At 40.4% G+C, this 13,542-nt stretch overlaps 1 protein-coding gene across 1 annotated transcript in view; it reads left to right on the top strand.

The window, feature by feature from the left end:
* LOC126255961 (uncharacterized) overlaps positions 1–13,542 on the top strand; it is an 85,044-nt gene that overhangs the window by 45,913 nt on the left and 25,589 nt on the right. Inside the window, exon 5 of the mRNA XM_049955443.1 lies at positions 10,995–11,333. Within this exon, the coding sequence (XP_049811400.1) occupies positions 10,995–11,333 (339 nt within the window). The remainder of the gene's footprint in view (positions 1–10,994; positions 11,334–13,542) is intronic.

Below are 13,542 nucleotides of genomic sequence, written 5' to 3'. Positions count from 1 at the left end.
AAACCATCCGCATGGCAAGTGGTGACAATTATTTTCCACTTTTATGGCGAGCAATTGTTTTGATTTTCAGAAGTCAGGGCGAAAGACAATTTAATAGGAACTTACTGTAGAGTTCGCCTCTGAACTGCTCATAGTGCTGTTTAGGACTGAGAGATATATAATTAATATTAACATAATGAATATTAGTGTTGTGCATGTGAAACTTTACCAAATATATCTGTCAATTAGAACTCAGAATCTTCACTCATAATCATAGTCCTGATCCCGCTGAGCAAGCAGGGAACAGAAACGTTTCTTTCAGTGGGCTGGACAAGTATGTGGACTTCTGAGAACTATCGTCAGTATGTTCTCCATCGCTTTCTGGCTGACCACAGAAATAGATTCCAGGTTCTCGAAAAGACGGCGAACAATTTTTACAATATTCTAATATTTTCCTATGACTCCTGATTATTAATTCTCATTATTAACCCGCCGACCCATATGTTAAGTGTACTCATCGAACTTACCAGTATTGCTACATGAGACCTTGTCCCAAAGTGAACTGAGGAAACAGTTTTTAAGAACGGACATTTTTCTTGTGGTGGTTGTGGTGTCACCGCCAGACACCACACTTGCTAGGTGGTAGCTTAAATCGGCCGCGGTCCATTAGTACATGTCGGACCCGCGTGTCGCCACTGGCAGTGATCGCAGACCGAGCGCCACCACACGGCAGGTCTCGAGAGACTTACTAGCACTCGCCCCAGTTGTACGGACGACATTGCTAGCGACTATACGTACGAAGCCTTTCTCTCATTTGCCGAGAGACCGTTAGAATAGCCTTCAGCTAAGTCCATGGCTACGACCTAGCAAGGCGCCATTAACCATATCTGGAGAGAGTCTCACTTGTATTATCAAGAGCAATGTACCAAGAAGAAATTAAAGTTAAGTATACGAGAAGCTCCATTCTTTTCTTTGTAGCATTCATAAAGTATCCTGTTTCAGACTTAACGCAAGACGGCGTGAGTTGACGCGTGCCCTTTCGGCTACTTCTCAGTGTGGCGTAGCTAGCTTGTTACGCCACAACAGTTGTTATACGCACAATTTTAGTTAGAAGCTTACCTCCTAGGCATGCGTGATGCAGAGTGAGTGTTGTTTAGCAGCCGCCATGTTCATGAGATGGGGAATCACTACGTTTACATGCGACACATTTTCCGAAAGATGAAAACCGAATTTTGAAAACCATTGTTGAGTGTCATGTTAACATGTTAAGGTCTGAAGCGGATTTGCTGGCCCAGTTAAATATGGGGGCCCAGAAAACAGCTGCCACAGTTTCTGGTTTAGTCAGCACAATCGCTATTCTGTTTAATAAGACGAGGTGTAAACAGCTTCAGTCTAATATTTCTGCTTATCCTTCACTGTACGAAGAGCCACTCCGTCCATACTAGCTGAAAGTCGTTAAACATAGACGAAATCTGACAGCCCAAGCGCGTTTTAAAACCGGTTGCGTTAACATGGGAGCGAAAATCGATTGCAGAATTGGAAAACCGACAACCAGAAGCGGATTTCTAGAATCGAATCTGAAGTGTTTAAGTGACCACCCAGAAGAGGTGTTGGGAAATCGGCTTACGAAATCCGGTTTTGGGAGCCTCATGTAAACGGGGTGAATGTTGACTTGGCTATACATAGGTACTGCCAACCCCCAGGTGCGTGCTCTTTCAACGGAACGGATTTGTTGCTCGTTGTCAATGTTTTGGATAAAAGCATGTGCCAAAGTGAAGTAAATATAAAACTGAAACTAAATTTTGATACTGCATATTTTTATTTATTTTTTGCTTCTTTGTGCAATTTTGGGCTTTTGGCAGTTCACGAATGCTCGCACGTTTAAAACATAATAGTGCATGGAAATTGGGGCTCTAATAATGAGTCTTGACGAATACATTCCGTGCAGTACTTACACATAGTGGCTGATCGGTACAAGGTGCACGCACGTGTTGACAGTGACGAGAGACAAATTAATACATACGCATTTCCCCTTCCACAACCCCATCTCCTCATCAAGTCCTTACATTTTCCCTTTCAAGTCTCACCATTCCCTCCAAGACAGTGAGCAATTTCAGATGCTTACCGTAGGTAATACAGTATTATTATTGTGAAAGGGGGCGCCAAGATTCCATTTTTGTCAGTAGAGGGGTGCGACAAACAAAAGTTTGGGAACACATGGTCTAGAACGTTATTATCAAAAAATAAACAAATGCAAACAACCCATGCATTTGGCCAAAAGAACAATCAGCATTTCGTTTGCTGTTGTTATTTGGCGACTCCCGCAACATCTTTGGTTTCTTGTTGTGACTCTATATTAGAGTGAACAGATTTTGGGACACGCTAAATTGTCGGAAGCTTTTAATGTTTTTGGTAATTGCCGTACTGAATGTTTAAAAAAGTTGTTATTGTTTCATGTGCCATCGAGTAGTTGCATTCTGTGTCTTGCCTGTCGGATCCGTGTGGTCTGCGAAAATGTGTGAAACTGCTGTGTGTGTTGCAGTGAAACAAAAGCGCGAAAAACCGTTAGAGAGCGGCGAGAAATCGAGTTATTTAGTTAGTTACATGTTCCATAGATAACTTGAACGATTATTTCGTTGAAATGAAGTAGAAGTGAGTTTTAATGTTTTCAACAAATTCGGAGAAAAATCCATCGCTATTTCAGAAATAACATTTGAGTTTTCGAATTTATTGAAGTTCCTGCGCTGAGTGTACTAGATTTGCGGAAGCAGAGACATAATACGAAGAAGCAGTCCACTGGTATCAGGACGAGAGAACAACAATCTTTTGGTTTGGGATGACGTGACGATTTTCCGAAGTATTGCGCGCGAAGGTGTATGCGCCGTCTTCGGTAATGAAGAGCCTACTATAATAAGGCTTTAAATGGTAAATGTGAGCGTTGTATAGAGTTCCTGGCTGGGAAATATCGCGGAATGGGTTCGGCCACCTGAAGTGTCAAATGACGGTGAATACTTGAGTTCTAAAAGAAATAGTTTCTACTGATCAATGAAAGACATTGGTTGCTGTTACGAGGTATGAAACGAAGTAATTGAACGACAAAGACCATTTCTTTGCAGAAAATGTGTAATCTGTGTAAAATTCAGGAATTAAGATACGAGAGAAATAAAAAAAATATTCCTTTATGAGTCTTGATAACGCAGGTTGTGTCACAAAAAAAGTGGACTGACTAAACAGTTGCTCATGTAACTAACTTTTCTTGAAGATCTGTCATAGACGAAGGGAAAAAGTAGAATATTTATCATAGCCTATATAGCTCCTGAAAAATTTTAAAGTAACAATTCTGGGTGAAATCGCACTGTTTGTTTAAAATCTGTTCTGGATACGATTTCTTGATGCTAAAGCTTTCCATTATTTTGCTGCAGATCATACATCCATGATTTCCGGCTTACCCTAGCACTCAGAGTAGTCTTCCCTTGATAACTGCGCGTAACACTTACACGCTCTGTCTTGCGTTTGTTGTGGAGTGTTTATTTTCAGTAATGTGTAGGGTTGCCATTCGATGTATCGAGACCGTCAACGTTGTGAGCCACCTTGTACCGATATTTTCACAAGATCCAGTTTTGTCCCGATGTTGCAAAATACTGTTACGAACTTGGCTCAAGTACTGAAGTAACGCCATCTGTTAGCGCAGCATGTAAATGCCGCCTCAGCTTTATTTATGACAAAAAGTTAATGTTGACAAGGTCGTCTCACAGATGGTGTTTCAGGGAGTTTTATAAATACGTAAAAGGAGGAAAAACTTGCTGTAAAAGGTGAAATCTTCCGAAGAATATGGAGTACCAACTACTTCTGCCGCACAAGTTCCATGAATTTTCATACTGGATGCCAAATAAAAACTAGTTGTATTAACAAATTTTGTACTTCATTTCTACACCCCCATCTCAGAGTGTCCCAATGAGGTTCCAGCTATTTATCGCAACCCTAGTAACGAGTGTACCGAAGGCCGTTATATTTTTGGGAATACGTACTCTCTTTGAAACTAGTTTTAAATGAGCGTCCTATCTGACCTTTGTAAGTACTGATCACAATCATTGCAGTTAATTTTATATACACCTGAAAGCAGGACTAGTTACATTCGGCACATTTTTCATATTGAAGACATAATATTAAGGTATTGTTGTTTGAAAAACTATTCTAACGTTTGATTTTTCGAAACAGTGCAAAAGTTTTGTGATATGTTGCCATTATATGTCGTAGCAACATATTTAGTTTTTGATTTTCGATACCATGCGTGAAAAGTTTACCTCCGTTTTTCGTTGTGATTCATTTCGTTTTTTAATGTTGCTCTAAATGTTAGCGACATCTAATTTTTTATAATCGTTCATTATAATGATTTGTTTCAGTATGTCAAGGTCTTATATATTTCATTTCATTTTTATCATAGGCGCACTTAACACTAAGTTATGGAGACGAAAAGTGTTCTCTTTTGCACCTCGCATCTTTTATTTTTCAAGGTTATTTCCAGCGTTAGTGCTGTATACCTTTGATATTACTTCCATTATCAAATGGTCAATTAGAATATGTTATCCATATTCTCCAACACCCTTCCCATATTAATGACCATTCAGCTGTTGATACTTTTATCATCCTCAAACTGGTTTTAACATATCTTTTTTACATATCATGTATAATCCTGTTTCAAAGATTAAAATTAGTTTTGTAACTGTGCACCTCTTTTCGCTCTCTACCATTGTGTTTCGCGAAACAGTGGTGTTCCGCGGGAAGTGAGTAAGTGCTACGCCAACAACTATTAATAACATGACGTTTCCTTCGACATTTTGACGATATTAATTTAACGGATGTACATTTCATAACCTGCTGCTGTTGGCACCACAAAACGAGATGTGCGCGTGATTAGCGCTACCAATAACGTTACGCATTTCTTCCAATTTATATTCTTTATCAAAATAGTCTATACTGTGCTGCTCCCATTAACTTTGTCCCTTCCTCTTATTAATAATGGTAGGTAGAAGTTGGAAGTCATCATTCTTGGAATAACTGCCAACCTATGCGATCTAACAGTTTGGTTACGCGTTGTACACCTGCCTGCATGTTAAATAAGTGTTCAAGATGCCATCCCATTTCTACTCATTGATTAATTGTGTTACAACAGCTTCCATATAACTCGCTCCGTAATCATTACTACAAATAAACACCACGTCTGAACAAGACCGGCTCTAGAATCCACTTTCACGAAACCTAGCTGATATGTATGGAGCGACTATATTGTCGATACAGAATGAAGGTGGCAGAAAGTTGTTTCACCATACCTCCAACCCATTCAATAACTGCGATTGCTGTGTATCTCTTTCGTCCGTTGCCAGCATTCTGCACAGAAAAGGGCTAGTTATAGTGGCAGCACAACACCGTTGACAGTTTTGCTGATACATTCTTCACAAATCTGATTAAAATACACCAGTAAAATACCTGTGAAGTGTTCAGCATACGGATGTCTAAATTCTGGAGAAAATTAATCTGCGGGAATAATACGTAATTCACAAGTATGTATGTGTCCATTTATTGATCAAAATTAATCAAATATTTGTATTCGCATTGCTAAGATGAGCTTCGATGCTCTGACTTTGGTCGGAACATGTGAAAGGAGTGGGCTGATAAACTCATCCGAACTGAAATAAATTAACGTTGGGATGGTAGTAATAATTTTTCTTTAAATTTTATTTCTCTTTTATACATAGAGTAGGACGGGCAGCACACATGTATGTTTGCTACCTACTTCCTTTTTTTTTTGCAATTCATGTGTGACATTAGGAGACACCAGCTATTTTTTGATCGTGTCTGTTACAATTATTACACGAGATGGCAGCTGGGTACGGCAGACTTCGCTAGGTATAGCTAGCAATTTAATACAATTAAAGTATGACACTCACCGACCATATCACTCTGAATAAATGCTACGAAATAATGAAAATTATCTGTTGGTAGGTCCGCCAATGCAAAGAAACAAAGCGGAACATCTTTCATTCCCCAGTATTAGTTAATCTCCGTTTGCTTGTAATTCTATTGTATAATTTGGCGGAATATGTGCCTATATTTTAGAACCAGATTTGATAACTTGATTTATACCAACCTACACTCGGACTCGGTGCAATATACAGTGCTTTAAAATGGCTGTCTGAGGTTGATAGCAGTTTTTAAAATAAGGTAGTTGCTACTAAAATTTATACCCGTAGGCCCAATCTCATGAGTTTTGGAAACGAATGTGGATTATGGTTTGCCATCAGAAGCCCGACAATGGACAACGATAAAACATTATGAATGAATGTGTTTTTTGTTATCAATAGGTCATGCTTCAAATGACAAACTGTTCAGCAGGTTGCACATGGAATTTCGGTAAAATATTTGGTATTTTATTTCTTCTGTATTTCAGTTAACCATAATTACCTAATAATACTATTTCTAGACGATCAAAGATCTTTATGCTGCCATAGAGAGGGAGTTAATTTACCGACTAAGGCTCTGCAGTGAATGTGCACTGCAAATGGATAAATCCACAGATGTCGCAGGACTACTAGTATCTGTTCGTTATACGTTTGATAAAAGAACAAGAAGATTTACTCATGAGCAAAAAACAGGAGAAAATATATTCAGTTGTATTAACAATTTTATTATAAAACATGACATCGGTTGGGAGAAGTCTGTTGATATTTGCACAGATAATGCTACAATCATCGTGGGAAAAACGATTGGAGCTGTGTCATTTATGCTGCAGGTAGCTACAAGAGCCACCAGCACTCACTGTATTTTGCACAGGCCAGCTCTGGTAGTAAATAAGTCTATGATTTAAAATATGACATGGAAGAAGCGGTATAAATGATAAACTACGTAAAACCTCGACCACTGCAGTCTACACAGTTTAAAATTTTGTACAGCGAAATGGGTAGTGTTCTGTATTTATAAAACTTGAGTTTGAATACCTATTTCTCTTATTGCTCTGTCCAGTACCTTAATTAACCTTTTTATTCTAAGTGCGTATTTTCCGTAAATATGAATACAAAGGATGGCTGAATAATCGAGCGAACGAATATCAATAAAGAACCAATCAAAGTATAAGTTAAAAGAAGGTTGATTTGCTCTCACGATCTGACTGAACATACGCTGCAGTTCTTCTCAGGTACCATCACAGGGCGATACCCCAGGGGAGTGTGATAAGACCGCTCTTGCCCTCTGTATACGATAAAGATCTGACGTATAGGGTGAGCAGCAGTCTGCGACTGTTTGCCGATGACGCTATAGTGTACGGGAATGTGTCATCTTTGAGTGATTGTTAGAGGATACAAGATGACTGGAATAGAAGTTGGTGTCATTAATGGCATCTTGCTCTAAATGTAGGAAAATGCAAGCTAATGCAGTTGATTGGGAAAAACAATCATGTAATGCTCGAATACAGTATTAGTGGTGTCCGGCTTGCCACAATCACACCGGTAAAAAATCTAGGCACAATGCAGCAAAGCGATATGAAATGGAGCGAGCACGTAACGTGAGTTGTAGGGAAAGTCAATGCTCGACTTCAATTTATTGGGAGAATTCTGAGGAAGTGTAGCTCGTCGATAAAGGAGAGAGCGAATAGGCCACCACTGCGACCCATTCTTCAGGATTGCCAGCGCGTGCTGCTAGAGTGTTGGGATCCCCACTAGATCGGGTTAAAGGAAGACATTGAAACAGTTCAGAGTCATGCTGCTAGGTTTGCTACCATTAGGTTCAATCAACATGCGAGACTTACGAAGATGCTTCGTGAACTCAAATGGGAATCCCTGGAGGAAAAACGACGTCCTTTTTGCAAAACTATATTGGGAAAATTTAGATAAGCGGCATTTGTAACTGACTGCAGAATGATTCTATTGACACCACTGTATATCTCGCGTGTGGACCGCGGAGGAAAGATAAGAGAAATTAGAGGCATAGAGGTACTATTTTCCCCGCTCCATTTGCACATGGAGCAGGAAGGGGAATGGATACAATGTACCCTCCGCCATACAACGTACTGTGGCTTGGGGAGACGTAAAAGTCTATGAATACAGCTAATATTATTTGGCAAGTAATTGATAAAGTTCCAAAAATTTCGGGCGAACTGCTGGATGTTTGTAACTTCCTGCCACAATATTTCGGCGCAGAGTCTTCTGACCATCTTATGGTGATCACCTGAAGATGGCGAGAAGGCTCTGCGCCGAAATATTGTGGCAGGAAGTTACAAACATCCAGCAGTTCGCCCAAAATTTTTTGGAACAATATGTACGCCGGGGCAGGCCGGAGTGGCCATGCGGTTCTAGGCGCTACAGTCTGGAACCGAGCGACCGCTACGGTTGCAGGTTCGAATCCTGCCTCGGGCATGGATGTGTGTGATGTCCTTAGGTTAGTTAGGTTTAATTAGTTCTAAGTTCTAGGCGACTGATGGCCTCAGAATTTATGTTGCATAGTGCTCAGAGCCATTTGAACCATGTACGCCGGAAAAGTTTAAATCTCACAATTGATGCAGTATTTAAAGTGAAGAGTATCGGTTTATAAATTTCATGTAGCTTAACCGAAGTTATACTTTTTTTGACGATTATACTTCCAGGATAATACGCTGAAATTTGTCTGTCAATTAATTCTCTAGAATTAATTTTCCGCTCCGCAGCGACGTGTATTTTGAAACTACGTGGCAAATAAAAACTGTGTGCACTCGAACCCGGAGCCTTGTCGGAGCGTGCCTAGAGGGCACAGTCAGTAAAAGCATAGACGAGGTTCTATGGTCCGAGTTCCGGTGGAGCGCACATATTTAATCTACCAGCAAGTTTCAATGAAATTCTGAGTTCGGCAAATCTGCCTGGTTATTTCCTTGTCAGAAACGGTCTATGGTGAATTATTGCTATACACTGAATGTGAGTTAATGATGAAAACCTGGACTCAAACTTCTTATCTTACGCTACATTATCACCAGATGAACGTTTACGTTTAACCCATGGCTGTGAAATGAGGTTGGATGAGAGTTTTCAGTCAGGTGGAAAATTATGTGATATGTGTAATTATTGTTGTTGTTGTGGTCTTCAGTCCAGAGACTGGTTTGATGCAGCTCTCCATGCTACTCTATCCTGTGCAAGCTTCATCACCGAGTAACTACTGCAACCCACATCCTTCTGAATCTGCTTAGTGTATTCATCTCTTGGTCTCCCTCTACGATTTTTGTCCACCACGCTTCCCTCCAATTCTAAATTGGTGATGCCTCACAATGTGTCCCTCCAACCGATCCCTTCTTTTAGTCAGGTTGCGCCACAAATTCCTCTTCTCCGCAGTTCTGTTCAGTAACTCCCCATTAGTTACGTGATCTACCCATCTAATCTTCAGCATTCTTCTCTAGCACCATGTTTCAAAAGCTTCTACTCTCTTCTTGTCTAAACTATTTATCGTCCATGTTTCACTTCCATACATGGCTACACTCCATACAAATGCTTTCAAAAAAGACTTCCTGACACTTAAATCTATACTCACTGTTAACACATTTCCCTTCTTCAGAAACCCTTCCTTGCCATAGCCAGTCTACATTTTATATCCTCTCTACTTCGACCATCATCAGTTATTTTGCTCCCCAAATAACAAAACTCCTTTACTACTTTAAGTGTCTCATTTCCTAATCTAATTCCCTCAGCATCACCTGATTTAATTCGACTACGTTCCATTATCCTCGGTTTGCTTTTGTTGATTTTCATCTTATATCCTCTTTTGAAGACACTGTCCATTCCGTTTAACTGCTCTTCCAGGTCCTATGCTGTCTCTGACAGAATTACAATATCATCGGCAAACCTCGAAGTTCTTATTTCTTCTCTATGGATTTTAACTCATACTCCAAATGTTTCTTTTGTTTCCTTTACTGCTTGCTCAATATACAGATTGAACAACATGGGGATAGGCTACAGTCCTGTCTCACTCCCTTCCCAACCACTACTTCCCTTTGATGCCTCTTGACTCTTATAACTACCATCTGGTTTCTGTAAAAATTGTAAATAGCCTTTTTCTCCCTGTATTTTACCCTGCCATCTTCAGGATTTGAAAGAGAATATTCCAGTCAACATTCTTCTTGAAGTCTGAGAGCATTTTGTCTGCCTCATACATCTTGATCACCAGATGGTAGAGTTTTGTCATGGCTGGCTCTTCCAAGGCTATTAGCAGTTCTAATGGAATGTTGTCTACTCCTGGGGTCTTTTTTTGACTTAGGTCTTTCAGTGCTCTCTCAAATTCTTCGCGCAGTATCACATGTCCTATTTCATCTTCATCTACGTCTTCTTCCATTTCCATACTATTGCCCTCAAGTACGTCGCCCTTGTATAGACCCTCTATATATTCCTTCCAACTTTCTGCTTTCCTTTACTTGCTTAGGACTGGTTTTCCATTTGAGCTCTTGATATTCGTACAGGCCGCTTTTCTTCTCTCCAAAGGTCTCTTTAATTTTCCTGTAGGCAGTATCTATCTTACCCCTAGTGATGTATGCCTCTACATCCTTACATTTGTCCTCTAGCCGTTCTTGGTTAGCCATTTTGCACTTCCTGTCGATCTAATTTTTAAGACGTTTGTATTCCTTTTCGCCTGATTCATTTACTGAATTTTTATATCTCCTCCTTTCATCCTTTCATCAATTAAATTCAGTATCTCTTCTGTTACCCATGGATTTTTACTAGCCCTCGTCTTTTTACGTACTTGATCCTGTACTGCCTTCACTATTTCATCTCTCAAAGCTACCCATTCTTCATCTACGGTATTTCTCTCCCCTGTATTTGTCAATCATTTCATAATGCTTTCTGTGAAACTACCTTTTGGCAGTTTCGTCAGTTTTAATCTACATATGTATGATACAAATAATAAAGATTTCGTATTGAGAAGCTGTAATTAGAAGAACATGTAAGAAATATTATTTTACTGGTGCCACTATTATAATTATCAAAATGTATTGTTTGTTTTCGCAGAGAAAAAGATTCTGGAGATATGGATTTGGAATCAGAGGGTATTCAGCCAGAAACGAGTGACAAGAAAGCTGACATTTTAGCTCCCAGTGACAGGGAAGATATTTGCACTTGCATCGCGACAAAAGAGGTGGCTGGCGAAGGTGTTGGTGCAGACGATGTAAAAGAGGACGTTATAATTCCGTCCGAAACTGAACAGGATCGGATCACTGAGAAACAGCCTTGCACGTGTGAAAAAAAGGAGGAACACATTGAAGAGGAAGTAGAACCACCGTGTCCTGAGCCACCAGCAGAGACAAGTGTTGAGTACAGGAACATGCTCCGCCGAGAGGAAATGTTTAGGTACTGGTATTTGCGTGCCTTCTTGCGAAATGCAATTTCTCATACTGTCATCTATATTTAAGTTTAATTATTATCTTAAACGTCTGATCTGCGTGAAATTTAAATTGCTTAGACTTCACTACGTTATCGACAAAAAAGAGAAAATAATATTTTGCACACATGTGGAGACTCCTCATTTCACGGTATTGCTCCATGAAGCCTGAAGTACGCATTAACAGAAGCTCAGTTTTCCGTAGCGCATGTTGCACATTGACGCTGGGTCCCCTCGCTTGGTTATTTCTCATCACTTCTCATCACAATTGTCTGTCGAGCGCATTCCAATATTCAAGGCCTGTCACATGTATGTCTGCTAGAGCTTGTCTAACTGTAGCTTCTTTGGACCACCACGGGGTCGACTTCATCGTAGGTCCCAGTGGAAGGCAGTTTTGGCCATACAGCTATCATCGCTTCTGGTGATGTTCCTATACTATATAAAATGTGTTCTTCTTAGTGTTTTGGTCACTCCCACTCGTCCCATTACACAGGTGTATCATAATTAATAGGGAAAACTGTATTGGTGAAGATATACAATCACAGAAACACTGCAGAAAATGTGACTCCGTAACCGCGCCGTTCACAAGATGACTGCCAGTCTGTTGTTACTAGCTGCCACTGACTTGTGTGTGAAATATGTGAAAAATGTATTTGGAAAATGTTCCATTAAGTTCCATCGATTATGGCCTCAAATTTCACCTATTGACTGTCTTAACAAGAAATTCAGTACTATTTCAGCATGCTACAATTAACAATTTAATGAACACACAATCCTGTTAAAGATGGTGTTCCACGTACCGTTTCTCCATTTAGTTGCACTACTGCACTGGTACCTGCACTACGTCATCTGAGCAAGACGATACAGTTATCTGCTCAAGTATTTCAACCGTACAGACAGGAGTGCTGTACACTTCACTTTTGAGATCACTCCAGACAGAAAGGTTCAGACTATTGAGGTCATGTAATCTTGGAGGCCTGTGGCACATTATGTATCTACCACAATTCCCAACAATGGGTCATAGGTGAAAGTTTGACCGCCGGCCGAAGTGGCCGTGCGGTTAAAGGCGCTGCAGTCTGGAACCGCAAGACCGCTACGGTCGCAGGTTCGAATCCTGCCTCGGGCATGGATGTTTGTGATGTCCTTAGGTTAGTTAGGTTTAACTAGTTCTAAGTTCTAGGGGACTAATGACCTCAGCAGTTGAGTCCCATAGTGCTCAGAGCCAAAGTTTGACCTGAAATAAATGCGGACTTAATAGAAAAGTTTTCATTTCCAATACGCTCGTAGTAACTATGGCAATATTCATAACGAAGCAAGTCGCGGCTGGTAACCACATATTCTCATTTGTCTCGCAAACTGCTTGTTTGCGGACTCAAGTTCATTGGGACGTTTTTTCTTCTATAATAGTACATGCACCTGCCCTTAAAGCAGCACTGGGCTTCATTACTCGCACGGCACACCCGAACGTGCCCCAGTGGTCTTTCCGACTCCTGGAGCGACTGACCGATTTCAGCTGAAAGTGAACAACCTTCCAACGAACATATGAGAACTCTGAGATATCCTGAGGCATATGAGAACTCTGAGATCTCCTGAGCCAGGTTTTCACCAGAAAACAAAGGGTTCTTGACCCGAAACAAACTTACAAAGACTTCGATCTACTTGGACTTCTCCCAACTTTTGCGCCAAAGTTGTGTCTTTACTAGAACCGAGTGGATATTACAAATAAATGCAAGAGTAATGACTGAAACACGTAAACCAATAGAAGACTGGGAGACAGTGACACACGCGCTGATTGAGTAAATCTTAAGTCCTCACGTGGCAAACTAAAGCTAATGAGCATTTACGCGCAGTATTTGGACAGCATTTAACCATACATCGATAATTTCTTGATGCAATAATTTACCAACAGCCGTATGTATTGTAGAAATTTACTTTATGAACCTCTTATGTGCTACCAGTTTCGGCATTACATTGATGCCATCTTCAGGCCCAACACGTCATTGTCGTAAAATCGCTATACACGGAAGGAGCCATATAACTGGATCCGTGAATCAAATCGTTATGCAACAGCTCTTGGTGGCCAGGCGACACAGACTATGACGTGTGGGGCCTGAAGATGGCATCAATGTAATGCCGAAACTGGTAGCACATAAGAGGTTCATAAAGTTAATTTCTACA

The sequence above is a fragment of the Schistocerca nitens genome, chromosome 1 (assembly GCF_023898315.1).
Source record: "Schistocerca nitens isolate TAMUIC-IGC-003100 chromosome 1, iqSchNite1.1, whole genome shotgun sequence".
NCBI classification, from domain to species: domain Eukaryota; kingdom Metazoa; phylum Arthropoda; class Insecta; order Orthoptera; family Acrididae; genus Schistocerca; species Schistocerca nitens.
This window is presented reverse-complemented; position numbering and strand designations above follow the sequence as displayed.